Source organism: Anabas testudineus, chromosome 8 (assembly GCF_900324465.2).
Source record: "Anabas testudineus chromosome 8, fAnaTes1.2, whole genome shotgun sequence".
Taxonomy (NCBI): domain Eukaryota; kingdom Metazoa; phylum Chordata; class Actinopteri; order Anabantiformes; family Anabantidae; genus Anabas; species Anabas testudineus.
This window is the reverse complement of record NC_046617.1, coordinates 20616838-20634830: the sequence shown is the minus strand read 5'-3', so window position 1 is coordinate 20634830 and position 17993 is coordinate 20616838. Positions and strand designations below refer to the sequence as shown.

Sequence of the window (17993 nt, the reverse complement as noted above, 5' to 3'; positions counted from 1 at the left end):
ATAATGTAAAAATATGTAGTGTTATTCAAAACTAGTAACTAATTAACATATATATTTATATTTAAATAAGAATATTGACGTCTTTTAGCACAATGTATTCGTTAAATGTTTGTTGGTTCTGTTTGTCCCTCGTACGCACCCTTACCTCGGGTCTCGTACCGCTGTATCCCGCTTTTTTAAACTGCGGCACACTTTTTGTCCAATCACTGCCTGCGTTTGCCGGTTGCCGTCCAAAACCACCAATCACGTTGGTGCGCCTGTGCGGAGGCGGGACTTCCGGTTGCTTGTATAAACCCACTGAGGCCTGCCCATGCGGTTCGGATCTGAAGGGGGACTCGCAGCTAACGCCGAAACGGTAAAAAATGTGCTATTGAGTTTATTCCAACCGCTTGTGTCTTTTTAGAAGTTCAACGAATATATGCATCAACTTCTACATTAAGTTTAATTTGCTTAAGTAACAACATAGCTACTTACTAATGAAATGGGTTCTTTCATTGTTTGCTTGAGGGAGTTGGCTAGCGGTTTTTAGCCTAGCATTAGTTAGCTTAGCCAGCTCTCCATTCGTTGTCTGTTTTGTTAAATTAAAGTTTTTATAAACACGGAGCGTTTTTATATTCCTCCTAACGCGTTATCAGATTATCTGTTCGTTATATATTTGTAACGTTCTCTTTCTATCACTTAACGAATATCTTCTGCCTTTTTGCAAGTTAGCTTGCCACGTTAGCACTAGTTATGCAACACAATAGCGTTCTAGTTTAGCTCATAAGCTAACCGGTCTGGTTAATCCGGCAGAGTGACCAAACCCTGAGACCAGATTAGTTTGTATTATAGTGTACGACACTATTCACATCCGGTGCGTTAGTTTTAATGTAAGTATGTTGTTAAGCATGTTTTCTTTTAATGTTTCGAAATTAGCCTACATTGCTAACTCACGGTCTTCATATGTTATAATGGAGGAAGCGGGGTGCACACGACTTTGTTGATTTGTAGGATTTACATCAGTAGCAGTTTCGCAATGTATACAAATCTTAACTAACTCACTATAACTTGTGAACTTACTACGGATAAATCACTCAGTCCAGCTTTTTGCAGACATGGGAAAATGGTTTGATATCATCTGGCAGGGAATGGCAACAACAGGTGTGCTTAATTATCACATCATCTCCTTTTTAAACATTTAGTTAGTAGAAATAAATGTTGGAGCTACACACCAAAGAAACGTTTTAAATGTTAACTGATCTTACAGAAGCAAACATGTTATTAACCAAGAGCGTGTTCTGTTTCAGACAGACACAATGGCCGAGAATGATGTTGACAACGAGCTGCTCGATTACGAAGAAGATGAAGAGCCACAGGGAGCCCCCGAGAGCGCCACACCTGCAGGAAAGAAGGAGGTGAAGGGCTCCTACGTTTCTATCCACAGCTCTGGCTTCAGAGATTTCCTGCTCAAACCAGAGCTTCTCCGTGCCATTATCGACTGTGGTTTTGAGCATCCATCTGAAGGTGAGTGGGCATATAGATGTGTTGGTTGTAGTTAAATATGAGTGACTTTAGTGTGAGTGTATATTTTGTTGTTTTTTTGTTGGCAATCAATTCACTAAACCATAGCAACACAACAGCCTTTTCTTTAAGGATAATTTCACAATTCTGCACTTAGTCACTACTAACCTAGCTACTGAGTCGGCATCAATGTGTAGTTGGACCTGCTGTGTTTGTCTTGTTAAATGTGAAGTGCATCAATAAAAAAACAAAAAAAACAAAACAATATTTGTGTATTTTTCATACAGTCCAGCATGAGTGCATCCCTCAGGCTATCCTCGGTATGGACATCCTGTGCCAGGCCAAGTCTGGTATGGGCAAGACGGCAGTGTTTGTCCTGGCCACTCTGCAACAGATCGAACCCGTGGATGGACAGGTCAGTATGGTAAACTGTCTGCAACAAAATTGGACATTTTGAGTTTCTAAAACAAGCTTTTGATTTCATCCTCTTATCAAGTCTAAATCTGCTACCTCATTTGGTTTGTGTCTGCTCCTCAGGTGTCTGTATTAGTCATGTGCCACACGCGAGAGCTGGCCTTCCAGATCAGTAAAGAGTACGAGCGTTTCTCCAAGTACATGCCAACGGTAAAAGCGGCTGTTTTCTTTGGCGGCCTGGCCATCAAGAAGGACGAGGAAGTCTTGAAGAAGAACTGCCCTCATATTGTTGTCGGAACGCCGGGTCGCATCCTCGCTCTGATCCGTAACAAGACGCTCAGTCTGAAAAACGTCAAGCATTTCGTCCTGGATGAGTGTGACAAGATGTTGGAGCAGCTAGGTGAGTTTTCTCCTTTCTTTTTCAAACTCCCCGAGGTGCCCTAAATACATTGCATCACGTGACAAAACTGACCGGAATTCTTAAATGTCTGACAGCTGACTTGGAGTTGTTTGGTTAACGAGAACTAGTGTGTATTACAGACTTTGGGAGACATAAGAGCAAAGCGGTAGAAAGCTCAGAAGAACCAAGCTGCTGCTGCGAGAGCCTGCTTTGGCTGCTCAGCTTAGTGAATCACTGCACAAAAAAGAATGAACACCAATACTATTTAGAAATTGTCAGACATGTTTAGAAGTAGTTACAGACTGTGTGGAGCGGTAAAGCTGCCATTGCTAGGACAGGAAAATGTTATCAAGAGAATATCATAACTGATATTTTCCCCAGTCCTAACAACTAAAGACTCTTATAATGCCACAAAGCACAAGATTGAGAAGAAGCCAGACTAAACGTAAACTGTTCTGTTATTAATCAGTGGTGTGTACAATAGACACAACTTAAGACCAAACTAGTTACGTTGCATGTAATCATATGATGGGTTTTTGTGTGACAGACATGAGGCGTGATGTTCAGGACATCTTCAGGATCACACCCCACGAGAAGCAGGTCATGATGTTCAGCGCAACACTGAGCAAAGAAATCCGACCGGTCTGCCGCAAATTCATGCAGGATGTAAGTTAACCATGAAGAGTTGGTGCAGAGTTCCCCCATACATTAGTCACTGATACTTTGCTGCTAGATGCTCATGTGGTATCTTTGTCTCCTGTGCAGCCCATGGAAGTGTTTGTGGACGACGAGACCAAACTCACACTCCACGGTCTGCAACAGTACTACTGCAAACTGAAGGACAGCGAGAAGAACCGCAAGCTCTTTGACCTGCTTGATGTTTTGGAGTTCAACCAGGTATAGTGCAAAATACAATGTACTGTAATCAAGGTGTGACAGACATTTAGGTCTGTCTGACATTTACCAGCAGGGCAGGTATACATCTACACAGAACATATGCTTATTTATCCAGTTAGAGGAGCTGAGATCCAGTCTTCATGTTTGGTACCACTGATGTGATCTGTCCTGGAAGAATCAGTAAAAAATGTCCAGACAAGATTGAAAATACACAACAGATGACGCTGCAGAGCTTGCAGCTCCTTGTGTCTCTCCCAGGTTTCTGCCTGAGAACCCGTTTTTAATACCTTTGTTCTGCCTCTAGGTGGTGATCTTTGTCAAGTCAGTTCAGCGCTGCATCGCTCTGTCCCAGCTCCTGGTGGAACAAAACTTCCCGGCCATTGCCATCCACAGGGGGATGGCTCAGGAGGAGAGGTGAAGCTTCCTCACTCTTACACACCTCTCTTACACTCATTAACACATGCTCCGTCTGTCTCTGAATGCCGAACATGTTTATGGAGCCCGAGGCCTCATCAGTTAACACATCAGTGATACGGCCGATTGATGCCCACAGCAGCTGTGTTCATAATCCTCTCTGGCTCTGTCCAAACTCCCCAGGCTGTCTCGCTATCAGCAGTTCAAGGACTTCCAGAGGCGGATCTTGGTGGCCACAAACCTGTTTGGCAGAGGGATGGACATTGAGCGTGTGAACATCGTCTTCAACTACGACATGCCAGAAGATTCCGACACGTATCTGCACAGGGTGAGAACGAAGAAAGACAAATGACTGAAGTGTGTTTTGTTTTGTGGTGTGTCTACACTGCATCGTAATTTGCTGATTGTGTCACGTGTTTGATTCTCGTGTCACTCTCCACGCGTTAGGTTGCTCGTGCTGGCAGGTTTGGAACCAAAGGTCTGGCCATAACCTTCGTGTCAGACGAGACCGATGCCAAGACTCTGAACGATGTGCAGGACCGCTTCGAGGTCAATGTGGCCGAGCTGCCAGACGAGATCGACATCTCCTCTTACAGTAAGTCTGCAGAGGTGCAGCAATACTGGATCTCATTAACCTCCTAAGTCCAACCAGTTCAAGATTCGCCCCCATTGATGCATTAAGATTTTCCATATTTACAGTTTCACAGATGTAAACTTTCGAGTAATACCTTGTTGGAAAACGCGGTAGTTTGCCGTTTGGTGGACAAGACGAATCACAGGATTAAGGTTTAATGTGCCTCAACAGAGTAAAACAAACTAGGAGCAGTCGGATTAAATCAGTTCCTGTTAATATAGAAAACAAAACTCAAGTATGACTTGATGTCAGTTTAGCTGCGCTGTAGTAACTTGGTTTCTCTAAATTTACATATATGCAGCACATCAGTAATCGGATTATTTCTCAAACTTAGCAGACTGTCTGAATTTAACAAAGTTGAAGTATAATACTTCCTAATACCAGTAGTGATAAAGCAGGTGTACACTGTTTCGAGCTGCTGGTATTAAGTTATTTCTATAGTTGTGTAATTGAACAGTTTAAACACATTAACCACTGTCTGCCACAGTAAACTTTCATTAAAAACTATTGTGTGATACAGTATATTGAAGTGAAAGCTGATAGTTTACAATTGTAGTGACGCAGCATCAGCTGCTGTCGTCGTACAGTCTAAATACATCAACTGATGCGTTTGTTAGAGCTGTGAAGGGTCAGTGTCTCAGCCTGACATGATTTAATGGTTGTAATGTGGTTATTCAAAGCACTCGGCTATGAAAACAACCATTAACATTAAAACTGGGAGTTGAGATCTGTGGGGGTAATAACCCTTCAGCCATTTTGGCTCCTCACAACAGTTGTTGCTGCCGTGACTCTGTGGCGCTCTCATCAAATCTCTTACGTGTTTAACCTGTTGCTGAAACGTTGGTATGCTCAGCTGTTACTCATCATGCTGGTGGTTCACATGTCTCCTCCTCTGTCCCTCCTCAGTTGAACAGTCCAGATGAGTCCTCCGGCCGAGCAGACATCTCCTCTCTGTGGATCTTGTGTCTTGTTTTTGGACGTACTTCACTGTTGATTTTAAAGCTCTGTGTGTTCCCTGTGTTCACCAAACTTTTATTTTTATTGTCCGTTTGTGGGGCTGCGGTTGATTTTAATTTGTCTTTTACAGTTTTGTTTTGTTTTTTTCCTCAATGAAATTAAAACTTTTTATAAAATGCCATTTTGATTGTCTCCTGTGAAGCTGTTCTTGTGTCTACAACATTGACTTTAATCTGCAGCTGCAGTGAAGCATTCACAGAAGTTCTGAGGAACATGTTAGATTATTTTGAGCCTTTTTGTTTTTTTAAATGTGAAAACTAGTTTGTATCGGGGTTTGTTTTTTTTCGTCCCCTGTCCCCCTGAAAGGCTGATCTATAGAAAGTAACGGTAGTTGAAGTGTTTTGTTTTGTTTTTTTTGTTTGTTTTTTTTTTGGCTCATGGCAGCTCCAACTTTGAATGCCTCCAATAAATGAAGTGACCAAGTGGAGTCCTGCTGGTGAATTTACAGATTTTTAATACCAATTTGTCTCTAGCTACTGTGTAACCACTTTGTTTTGGTTTCAAATGTATTAAAACACTTCACATACAAAACTACACTGACAAAATGTGATTAATTGTATGCTGCTCAGAGAATATAGAACAAGCAGCATCTAAAGTGAAACTGAACGTTGATCATCTTCTGTCAAACATCACCATTAAAGAGCAAATAGGACAAGAACAGCAGGACCCTTTATGTTCTGACAGTTGCTTCATCCAGAGTAAAACTTCAGTATGTGCAGTTTACGCAGTACTCGGTGTACTGAGTTTGTATGAAATGGTCTGGTACACGTACCTCCAAATCATGTTGAAGTACAGTATTTAAATATTAGTCTTTTTTTTTATTAGTCAACCGAGACGTTGAACATTAGATCTGATAAACATCACGGTAACTTATAGCATCAGAAGCTGCTGTCTCAGTATTAATCTTCCAAACTGATAAACCAGAACTTTACCTTTAACCGGAGGAAGAACCTTTGTTCACATTTTAATATGTATTCTCAAAAAGCACAACATTATTATTACAGATGTTATTAATGTACATTAGCAGACATACAATCATCATGTTTCAACTTGGCACTTGATGCTCGAAGATCTGAACCCAGCCTCGTTCAGGATAAGTCAGTAACAGGACTGGACTTTATACAGCAGATTGAAAGTATCAATGCGTCTGTACATAGCTGCTGTACGGAGAGTTGAACAAACCTACACATACGACACCAAAACCACAGCATCTAAATGAGCAGAAAGCATCAGAACATATGTTTAATCACCTCAAAGTTAAAATGAACCCAACAGTTTAACAGGCTGCAGAGTCGCTGAAGTAAAAGGTGCAGAGAAACAAATATTTCCTGTTTCCCAGAGAAGTGAAAATAATATATAAGCCACTGTTTTATGGTACAACATAAAACAATGAAGTTTACGTTGTGTCCTCTCAATCCTGCACCTCACATCACACAGGACACAAGATGAAGTCGTGAATCAAGGCAGCTGTACTGCTACTGTAGTGTGAAGAAGACTCCATTACAAGTAAAAGTACTCATACTGGAAGTACAGTATATATTAATACTGATGCAGTAATGCAGCACATCACTGTTGTAGCTGCGCTCAATGTTCAGTAAAATTAGAATTTTATTTTCTTCTTAATAATTGTGACAAATTAATCAGCAAAGGATTATTCTATTCAAAGTCTCAGTCTGAAGTAAATATCAGTGTTCTGTAGTAAATTAACATAGGAAGTCAATTACAAGCAAAAGTCCTGAATTCAAAATCCCACTGAAGTAAAAGTTCAACAAAATGTACTGAAAGTACCAAAAGTAAAACTACTCATTATGCAGAAAGTATAGTACAGGATTGGATTTCGATTGTTGGACGGTGTTGTGTATCACGTGTACTTTTATTAACACAATTTAAAGGTTAAAGTATCAACAACAACACAAACGTCTGAATTCAGCTTTAAAAACATGTCTTAACCAGTAATGACATCAGAAAATGAAAATGACGTTTTCTGAAACTAAGCAGTATAAAATAAGTCATAATACTCAGAACTGGGCTTAAGTAAAAGTATCAGTTAAAAAAAAGATGCCGTAGACATAATAAAAGGTTTCTGTATTTTTACTTTTTCTTTCTGTATTTATGAACATTTTTGACGCTTCAAAGTTTTTTTAATTCAGAAACAGAATCAGTAGTTTAATCTTAAAATATGTGTATTTGTATTTTATACGATTATCATACATAAAGTCCTCGTTTTTATCAGCTGTAGAAAAGCAGAACAACTAAAATACAAATACTCAAAAATGTACTTGTACTTGTACTGGCAAATGTACTATATCTCACCAGAGTAAGCTCTTTATAAAAACAGAAACCGTCACAGACCAAAAATACTTTACTTCAGTAAAAGTACTAGTACACCAATGTGAAAATACTCCTTTACTGGTGCTTCATTCACAAGTGCAGACATTTGATCAGCAAAATGATTTTAAATAGTAATAATAGTAAAACCTGATAGAACCATTGACTGATGTTCAGCATGTCGTATTTTATTTTATTATTTAACTATTGATGTGTTTTTGTTTCATATTCATTTAGTGTATTTAACAGTTTGTGAAACATCTGATGATCTCACACGGTTTGGTCTTGAGCAGTTAGGGTTAGACTTAGTCTTTGCAATATTTCTATTATATGTGAAACTTTTCTGTGGTGCTGGACGTGATCCAGCTGTGAAGTGAAGTGAAGGAAAAAACACGGAATCTGCCTTTAAAACGAAGTAAAGTAGAAATCTAAAGTAACATGAAGTAGAAATACTCCAGTACGTCCGGGTTTTGTCCCATGAAACCACTTGAACACACAGTTTGCTGCTCGATTCCAGTCCAGAGCGGTTCCAACTGCTCGTCACTAATTACACGTTTACCTCGGTTGTATTTTTAAAGCAAACCAGACAGTGGATTGTAATTTACACAGAATTAGTCGGTCGACTTCACGTCGCCAGAATCCCAGGCTTGTTCTTCTGCCGCTTGCTAAATGTCTCAGTTTCCTGTTTAGGGAAGGTCGGGATGGGTCCAGCTGTGCAAACAGCCTCTGACATGTTGTCGCCACTACAGTGTCGACACGTCGCTGCTCTTCTCTTCTTCTGTAGTGGGTTCGGCTCTGTGTCCGATGTGACCTCGGCTGCGACCCTGAATTCTGCGGGTCGTCCTCTCCCCTCCCGGCTGACAGAGTTCGGCTGCTTTGTCCTCTCAGGTGCTGCAGATGGAGCAGCACCTTCAGGACGCCGTCTGTCCCAACAATAAATACCAACGAATAAATACTGCAGAAAGACACAAGCCGCGCTCCTCTCCACCCCCCCACAGTGCACAGACATGTGATTCCAGCCGATCCAAAGCACCATCAGACCAGCTTCCTATCATCCGGTCAGACCAGTTCAGGAACTGTGATGACTCCACATCATCAGTTCTTCTTGTGTGTCGGCTCCTGCTTTGTTGCCCCCAACAAGAGTCTCCCAGAACCTCAGAGGACATTTGGTGAAACAGTTTGTATCTACACTACAGCAGCAGCTGGTCACTGTGCTGATTGTTCTTCTCCCCGTTCCTCCCCTCCACTCTTCCACAAAAGATGTTTTGCTTGCGTCTACTCATAGATACACTAAGAACAGCTAGGCTACGATGGGGATCACTATGGGGGGGGGGCTCAAGTGTTTTATTGTGAAGGAATGTAGGTCGAGGGGGTGAAACCACTAGTCGATGAATTTGTGCGTGTCTCCGTACAGCCATCGCTGCGGAGGCATGGCGGCCTCGTTGAGATGGTTGCACTCGCCGCTGCACTTGCAGGACTGGATGAACATCACAGACCTGTTGAAGCGTTCGCCGTCGGGGCAGGCAAAGGTCACGCTGGCCGTGCGCGTGCGCCGCGGCGAGCAGCAACGTCCGTCCCTGCACACGCCGCAGTAGTTGGGCCTGTAGAGGCGAGTGCTCCTGCAGCCGGCGTAGGACAGGCGGTGGGGCTCCGGGGCCTTGTGGGTGCGAGAGCACTTCCGTCCTTTCTGCAGAGAGAAAGAGTGAAATGAATGAAAGGTTCATCAGGACATCACGGCGAGAAAGAAGAAAGAGTCGTGATGTTTCATGTCAAACATTCAGAGTGACGGTGACGGAAGTCAATAGTACATGTGCAGTGCACGAATCCTGTGGTTAACAAGGGGCTCTTTGGCAAACTTCAACAAGAAAGCATCACGATTTGGAGCTTCGCTGCTCTGGACCTGGACGGTTTGTCTTCACAAAGGGAAAATGAAGGTATGCAGGTATCTTCAGGATACTGTCCATAAATCCACCTCCAGGCCCTGTGGAATGACGTGAGGAGATCCGGAGAATGTGTTTGAGCTGAATCTGTCCTTCCTCTGTGAGGAAGAATGGTCCAAAGGATCAAACCAGTGATTAAAACCATGTTTCACTTACTTTTTCCAGCATCACTCTGAACGTTTCAAATAAAAAACTAAATAAAGGTCAGAGCAGCAGATGACGAGCTTTCAGCTTCGTGAGAGTCCGATGAAAAGTGGACGAGTGTTTGAAACGGGACGGAGCCACAGAGTGGGCTAAGTTTAAAAACTAGTTTACAGTGACATACAGAGAGTGGGATCAACTCATCTGACCCTGAAAACAAATGTGGATCTAGACCAGTTTCATATGTGGTCCTAGATCTGTGGCTCTGAGGCCGCTGTCAGGATCAGGATTCATGTGGGTTTTTATTGTCTCACATATCGACAGTCGTTCAGCGTCGGCTTCACGCAGCTGGTAAAATAAACAGAGACGTATAAGAACAGCATTTAAGAACATAACCAGCGGTTTCTGAGGTTTTGTTGCTTCTGTTTCCGTTTGGCGGTTCGACTGAGTCCAGTCACATCTGGACTCCGTGACGTGAACGTAGGTAGAAACCAGCTCTGTCATCGTCCCACCGCTCAGCAACAGAGCTGTGAATAGACAAAAAAGCCTCCGGCCACAGATGGTTTCAGGGGCGGAGGCTGTTTAAATGCCATGATATTAATACCAATCTGACCCCTTGAGAGCTCCTGAATCCATTTAGCCTGGTGGCTCCGCTGCTTAGTTGTGGGTCATCAGAGGAAGCAGTGCAATCTATCCCTTTATAGAAAAGCACCAAACACATTCCTCACCTTGACAGGCATAGACATGGAGCTGCAGGGCCGAATGTTGCACAGACGCGTCTCCTTGATCAGCTTACAGCGGGCATTGTCGTTGGTAACACGAGAGGAAACGCCCATCCCACAGCTCCGAGAACACTGAGACCAGGAAGTAGTCTGAACCGTACACTGGTCTCCCACCTGCCTCCATGCTAGTGGAGATGAAAAAGAACAATGGGTGAGAGTCAGACAACAGAAGCAACATCAGCAGAGGTAAAACTGTGGGGAAAAGGGTGAGAGGGAGAGAGAGAGAGGGAAAAGCGGAGGCACACAGGCCTCATTCACTGACCAGGCAACACTGACGCACAGAGAGGGTGATTACAGAGAGGCAACGCTGGGTGACAGAGGTATGTGCTGTGTGAGAGGGAGAGAACCTCTGGTGTGCAAGGAGCCAGTGGAAAACAAGCCTCACATAAACGCTGACACACACAGACGCAGAGGGAGGGGCGCACAGTGGGGCCGTTTGTGCGTCAGGGGCTAAAATGGCTAAAACATAAACATGATGCTGAACAGGAAACAGACGCTGTGAGGCGACACGGCGGCACCCCGTCTTACCCGCCAGGTGCTTGTTTCCACGTAGCTTGTCCCACTTGCGGCCCCCCTCCACCAGCTCGTTGCCCAGGGCGTCCTTCTCCTTCTTGGGTTTGTAGGGGTACAGCTTGCGGTACAGCTTTGGATAAGGCTTTGGGTAGGGGTAGGCCGGGTAGGGGATGAAAGGGTAAGGCGGGTATGCAGGAGCTTGGGGTCGTCGGTGTGCAGGGGGCACGACGGTGGTTCCTCTGTGGCAGTCGATGCTGAGGCAGCACTGGCCGGGCACCTTGACCAGCTGTGGGGCAGGGCAGGACGGGGACGCCAAGGGCACGTGGCTGGGGCAAAGGGGCATGCAGCCCACGGCTCCGTCGATGCAGGTGCACTGGTGCTCGCAGCCAGCGCGGAAGTTCTCTCCGTTTTGATAAATCCGCCCGTTGTACTCGCATGAGCGTCCCTCTGCTTTCGCTGAGGGGGGAGAAGAAGAAGACAAGTTGGTCAAGACACTGCTGAAATCAAGGTGCATGCAGGAGGGGGCAACTCTGGATGCTGGAGCCCAGACTCTTCCCTCCAATCAACCAGAGGTGGCTCTTTACTGATGTGATGTTATTAAAGTATAAAAACAGAATTTGATCCATTTCCACAACAAACCACTTTGTGTAAATGTTTTGTTCACACGTGCAGCACGAGGCCCCGACTGAGAGCAGAGCTGCTGTGTCTACAACGTGTACCAGTAGATAGTCAGTGTGTATTCATCATATAACAACATGAGGTTCATTCTAATGCATCTGATTTAGATTTTTAATAGTTTTTATATTGTTACATTTTCATATTTGTGTTTACATCTAACAATATATATATATCTTCATATTCATATTCATATTTGCGTGAAGCACTTTGAATTAGCCGGTGTATGAAATGTGCTGTATAAATAAAGCTGCTCGGCCTTTAATATGTGCAGAGAGGCAGAGACTCTATCTCCAGATTTATGGAGCTCTATTCTTAGACCAGAGAGGAACTTGTTTACAGTGTTCTTCCCCTTCGCTGCCTCAGTGGGACTCCCCATACAACACCCCGGATACCCCCCTTTATATAGGAACACCCCCAAATAAACAGCCATATAAAAATACCCCTGTGTGTGTTTGTGTACACACTGAACTACTTATATAAATCCCGGCTTTGGCCCGGTTTCAGTCGCAGCTCATGAAGGTGCTCTGTTGTCGAAATGTGGCACGAGCTTCAAACCTCAAAGAGACTCTCCAGCCGCTTGGCGCGGAAACCAGATTCCCCACCCTGAAGTTACACATTCCCTCACTCAACCCCAGTCTTTAACCCCTCCCTCGCCTCCTTCACTTCCACCTCTGGGGTGTACGCACCCCTGCAGATGCCGTGCGTCCGTCCCACGTCGTTGCCGTAGTTGCACTCCAGGCCTTTGTGGTGGTCACAGGGTCGCCCTTCGTGGCAGTCCTGGTTGAGCTGCGCGGCGCACACCTTGCAGCAGCCGCAGCCGTCCGGCACAGAGCTGACTCCTGGGGGGCAGGTCGGGGGCCTCGCTGGACACTCACACACCACTGGGCAGCCTGCAGTCACCTGGAACACAGAACATTAACATCATATTAAAAAGTGCTTCATGTAAAAGGACGAGGGAGGACAACAGTGACTCATGTTACACAGATCACAGAAATTCCTCAGTGTGTGTGGTTTGGACCTCGGCTGAATACCCAGCACTGTCCCCGAGCCTGCACGGGTATCTGTGACCCCATGTCGCCTTCCGCTTGGCATTCGCCAGGCGAGCAGGAATGAAAGGGACGTTCTCTGGTCCCCAAAAACACCCACCTCCCTGCTCCTGCAGCCTTTGTTTCCCACCCCCCATCACTCCACACACACCAGAGCCACTGCATCAACTCCCAGCAGGTACTGAGATCTGATGGTCCACACTAAAACCAGGTCTTGGTTCCCCTGACTGCTGGGGGGGGCAAAGGCTGGATGTCATATTCCTCACTGGGTATTATTAAACACCACCAGGGGTAAAAAGTAACTAGGTATTCTAAGTACTTTATTATGTTATGATACTTTTACTCTGAAGACTATTTTCATTTTCAGAATATTAAATACAAAATATAATATACAAAGTATTATTTTGGAATATTACTATAGATTACAGTAAATTAAAGAGTACAAGTAAGTACAAGATTAAGTTTAGCTCAAACTTTAACAGCTGTGACATTAATGTGATGAACGCCACAGTATTCTGAATATTAAGTATTCTACATGAGTACTTGTACTTTTGGCACCTTATATAATTTTTTCTATGAATACTTTTGTAAAACTACTTATTTAATATTTTGAGCACATGACTTTTCCTTGTAATAGAGTATTTCTACACTGTGGTATTACTACATTGACAGTGAACATCCTGTGACCTGCTACAACCCGAATACTCCTGTAGATATTTGTTTTTATATAGTTACAAGTATCGACACTAACTGTACTTTATGAGTGTTGATCATGTTTGATTTGATTTAAATAAGTGTCTAAATGTGTGTAAGGAAGTAGAAACAAGTGTGGAGGAAAATAACTAAGTACATTTACTCAAGTTTTGCACTTGAGTACAAAGTTGAGCTACTACTGAGTATGGTACTTTATACAACATTTACTTAGTATGTTACTGGTAACATGATGCAGTTCAACAGATTAACAAAAAAGATCAAACTGCTAATATAAAATATAGAAATATAAAAAATATAACACTCATATTTGCCCCTTTAAGTATAATTTGTACCTTATTTGTGGTATTTTTAGTACAATGCAGGGATTTCTCAGCATATTCTATATAAACTAATCAGCTCCTTTTCATGTTTAATTAATAAAATAATAATAATTTAATAAAAATATTTTGAATATTCATATCCTTTAGTGAGCACATTTTTCCTCGAGGTCTTCAGACCCCACACCGTGACACGAAGGGACAAAATAAAGAAGTGGAAAGTTTCTACGTTATAAATAGTAAATAGGATTTAATCCTCCTGCATTACCAACACGGAGGAGATATTTAAATTTCAAATGCAGAAATGAGTCAGTGGAATAAATGAAATAAAAGAATAAAAAAGATGAGGGATTATTTTTCTACTTGTGTCTGTGTTTAACACATTTTCATTTTGAACTTGTTATAATCCGTGTTAACTTGTATTAGTGGGTTTTTCATGTTCGTCTTGTCAGAGCTGCTTGAATCAGAGAAAAGATGCAGAGAGACCGACCAAAGGAACGTTACTTCACATTACTGCATGTTACTGCACGTTACCACGTGTTACTACATGTTACTTCACATTACTGCATGTTACTGGACGTTACTACGTGTTACTACATGTTACTTCACATTACTGCATGTTACTGCACGTTACTACATGTTACTGCACGTTACTGCATGTTACTGCACGTTACTACATGTTACTTCACATTACTGCATGTTACTGCACGTTACTACATGTTACTTCACATTACTGCATGTTACTGCACGTTACTGCACGTTACTGCATGTTACTGCACGTTACTACATGTTACTTCACATTACTGCATGTTACTGCACGTTACTACATGTTACTTCACATTACTGCATGTTACTGCACGTTACTACATGTTACTGCACGTTACTACATGTTACTTCACATTACTGCACGTTACTACACGTTACTACATGTTACTGCACGTTACTACATGTTACTGCATGTTACTGCACGTTACTACATGTTACTGCATGTTACTACACGTTACTGCAAGTTACTTCAAGTTACTGTACGTTACTTCACGTTACTACGTGTTACTGCACGTTACTGCACGTTACTTCACGTTACTACATGTTACTGCACGTTACTACATGTTACTACACGTTACTACATGTTACTACATGTTACTGCACGTTACTACATGTTACTGCACGTTACTACATGTTACTGCATGTTACTACACGTTACTGCACGTTACTGCAAGTTACTTCAAGTTACTGTACGTTACTTCACGTTACTACGTGTTACTGCACGTTACTACACGTTACTGCACGTTATTTCACGTTACTACATGTTACTGCACGTTACTACATGTTACTGCACGTTACTACACGTTACTGCACGTTACTGCACGTTACTGCACGTTACTTCAAGTTACTACATGTTACTGCACGTTACTAAATGTTACTGCACGTTACTACACGTTACTACACGTTACTACGTGTTACTGTACGTTAGTTCACGTTACTACATGTTACTGCACGTTACTACATGTTACTGCACGTTACTACACGTTACTACACGTTACTACGTGTTACTGTACGTTAGTTCACGTTACTACATGTTACTGCACGTTACTACATGTTACTGCACGTTACTACACGTTACTACATGTTACTGCACGTTACTGCACGTTACTACACGTTACTACATGTTACTGCACGTTACTACACGTTACTGCACGTTACTACACGTTACTACGTGTTACTGTACGTTACTTCACGTTACTGTACGACACACGTGAGTCCTTATTCCGACTCAACATGAAGTGGACCACTCACCAAACCGACCGTCACCGCCTGCAGCACCGCGCACAGCAGCAGTGTCCGCATCGTGTCCGCGGGTCGAAATCAATAAATCCTCAGTAGCGTAAAATCCGACGCGCTCCAGGTTCCTCAAACGTCCTCCTTCATTTTCCATCGATCAAACTTTGAGCCTTGTTTTTATAGCAGCTCCACGGACACGCCCACTCCACACACCCTCAACCAATCAGGGCGCAAGCTGCCAGGAGGCAGGAGGCGGGATTTGGAACTCTAACTCTGATTGGTGGCGTCTGTGTGTGGTGGGCGTGTCTGAGCATGAATGCCTCATTCATAAAAATTCCGAATTACTCCACAGAGACGCTGCTGTTTATTTATTTATGTCGGAGGGAAAATAAGAGTTTTGATGCTTTAAAGTTCTTTTCACGCAGACGTGTGTCCGGATACTGAGCTGGTGGACGGACACAGAACAAACCCTGACAATGAGAGCAGAGCGGTCCACGGGGCTGGGTGATGGAGTGATGCTGACACTGAGCGCCATGACCTCCCGCTCTCTTTTCCTCCCCCCACATCCTTCACCTGCTCCCAGGTTTCCAGGTCACCGCACATGTGCAAACATCGTGTAAACAGACACGAGGGGAGGTGATAGCCACCGAGGATCAGCAGGCTCCACATCTGCACTGCTCCACTTGACTGTGGATCAGTGCACAGGCGCTCGCTGCTCCTTAAACTTCAGTGAGAGGGATGGTGGGTGGGGAAATAGTTGTTTTCCCTGCAGTCTGTCATTAAGCAGAGGGAAGCCTGCAGCCGTGTGCCAACAGTGATGATAACATCCTCCCTCATCCTCTGTAAATCACCTCCTGCACGTCACCAAACTGTCTGAAGCAGAGCGTCCCGTTTGTCTCCTCACTGAGGATTCTGTCCTCCCAGCATCTTGGTTTCTGTTTGTCCATCACTGACTTTTGTATTTCTCTGTTTTTATAGGTGTGACGGCACAATGAAAGGTGTACACATGTAAACGACCGTCCACACGTCCTGGAGCAGAGACACCCTGTGTCTTTGGAGACACGTTCTGTCTCTTTGTGCTGGTTTGTGTTTGGTGTCTCACAAACGTCTTGATGAGGTTTACTGAAAACACACAGGACGTTCATCATCGTGACTCCAATGGTAAACCTGCGGTCAGCGTTGGATAAACAGTGTTTCACACTGAACATCACATCTCATCACGTCCCAACGTCACCGACTGTGTCCTGTACTACAGCTGTGGACAGAGGACACGAGGACACATCTGTTTAAAGCTGTTTCACGTCATCGTGTGTCTCTTTATTTCACATTGTGTGTCTTTCTGGGCTGTTCTATGTGTTGGAGGAGGTTTGCTTCGTTTTTGCTGTCTCTTCAGGACACTTGGTGTCTTTTTGTGTCTCTCTAGTGGTTGAAGCAGCTCATTGTACAGTTTATGTAATGTTGTGCTTGTTAAGTGTTTTGTTTCTCTGTTGTTCCCGGGATGTTCTGCAGGTGAGAACCAGGTGCTCTTGACCCCCTGTGATCCACCAACCATTTAGTAATTCAGCCATGAGTACAAGTGCACCGCAGCATACAGTTGTACACCCCAGTTGGAAGCATCCTCACATTTGCATATCAGCAGCTCCACAAGCACTTTTGCATAGAAAAGCTCACACACACACACACACACACACACACACACACACACACACACACACACAGAGGACTACACAGAGAGCTAAATGATGTTTTCACTGAACCTCCATCCTCTTCCCACACAATCCATCTCTCTCTGTCGCTGTGAGGAGGTGATGTAACAGGACAAATAAACAAGGCCGACACATCGTTAGAAAGCGAAGGGGGAAAAACATCGGACTCACTGCTGCACAACACAAACACACACAGACACTCGGAGGGAGAAATGTGTTATTTTCATATTAAATTTCCATCGACTCATCAAAGAATGTGTCTTTTCCACTTTGGTCTCGGTCCCAGACATAATAAACAAACATGCAGAGTTTCCAACACACCTAAGTAGAAGCATTCATCAGCCTCTGGGGATCCAACGCTGCCTCTGGGAACCCGTGTGATGACCTTTACATTCTGAGACCACAGCGAGTGAAGGTCGTAATGGTTAAAGTGACACAAGTCTGCTGTCGCAGTTCACTGGAAAACCTGCCTCTGCTTTTCAAACTGCAAAGGAACGGTTGAAGGTACAGGAGGAGAAGGAAAGGTGAGGAGCCTTCTACAGTAACAGTGGTGGTTAGTAACTAAGTACAATTACTCGAGTACTGTATCAAGCTGCAGTTTTAATGTGTTTACTTGGCACAAGAAAGGAAAAAGTCGATGCAACAGGAAAACGTGTGAGCTCAGTTTCTCAGGAAAGTGGTGGTTTCACTGTGTGTTTCAACACAGGAAGTGGAGAGGAAGACAGGTGTGGAGTGTTTGTTTAGGAGAGCCTCCGCCACACCTGCCGTGT

The 17993-nt window shown here is 43.7% G+C and overlaps 2 protein-coding genes across 3 annotated transcripts; one reads left to right on the top strand and one right to left on the bottom strand.

The window, feature by feature from the left end:
* Positions 1–225: 225 nt before the first annotated feature.
* On the top strand, positions 226–5810 carry ddx39ab (DEAD (Asp-Glu-Ala-Asp) box polypeptide 39Ab). Of its 2 annotated transcripts, none has more exons than XM_026348868.1 (10): positions 226–355; positions 1287–1503; positions 1788–1915; positions 2038–2314; positions 2862–2980; positions 3080–3211; positions 3516–3625; positions 3809–3953; positions 4073–4220; positions 5166–5810. In XM_026348868.1, the coding sequence occupies exons 1-10, from the start codon at positions 311–313 to the stop codon at positions 5180–5182; spliced, it is 1338 nt and encodes a 445-aa protein (XP_026204653.1). In that variant the 5' UTR covers positions 226–310; the 3' UTR covers positions 5183–5810. The 2 variants fall into 2 exon arrangements, with proteins under 2 accessions (XP_026204653.1, XP_026204663.1); XM_026348878.1 differs by having other exon boundaries at positions 301–355; positions 1291–1503.
* Positions 5811–6227: 417 nt separating this feature from the next.
* On the bottom strand, positions 6228–15662 carry si:ch211-106h11.3 (CCN family member 1). The gene is made up of 5 exons (XM_026348976.1): positions 15533–15662; positions 12345–12558; positions 10996–11436; positions 10414–10592; positions 6228–9291 (listed from the first exon to the last, which is right to left on the bottom strand). Exons 1-5 carry the CDS (start codon positions 15581–15583, stop codon positions 8986–8988), a joined length of 1191 nt encoding a protein of 396 aa, XP_026204761.1. The 5' UTR covers positions 15584–15662; the 3' UTR covers positions 6228–8985.
* Positions 15663–17993: the final 2331 nt, after the last annotated feature.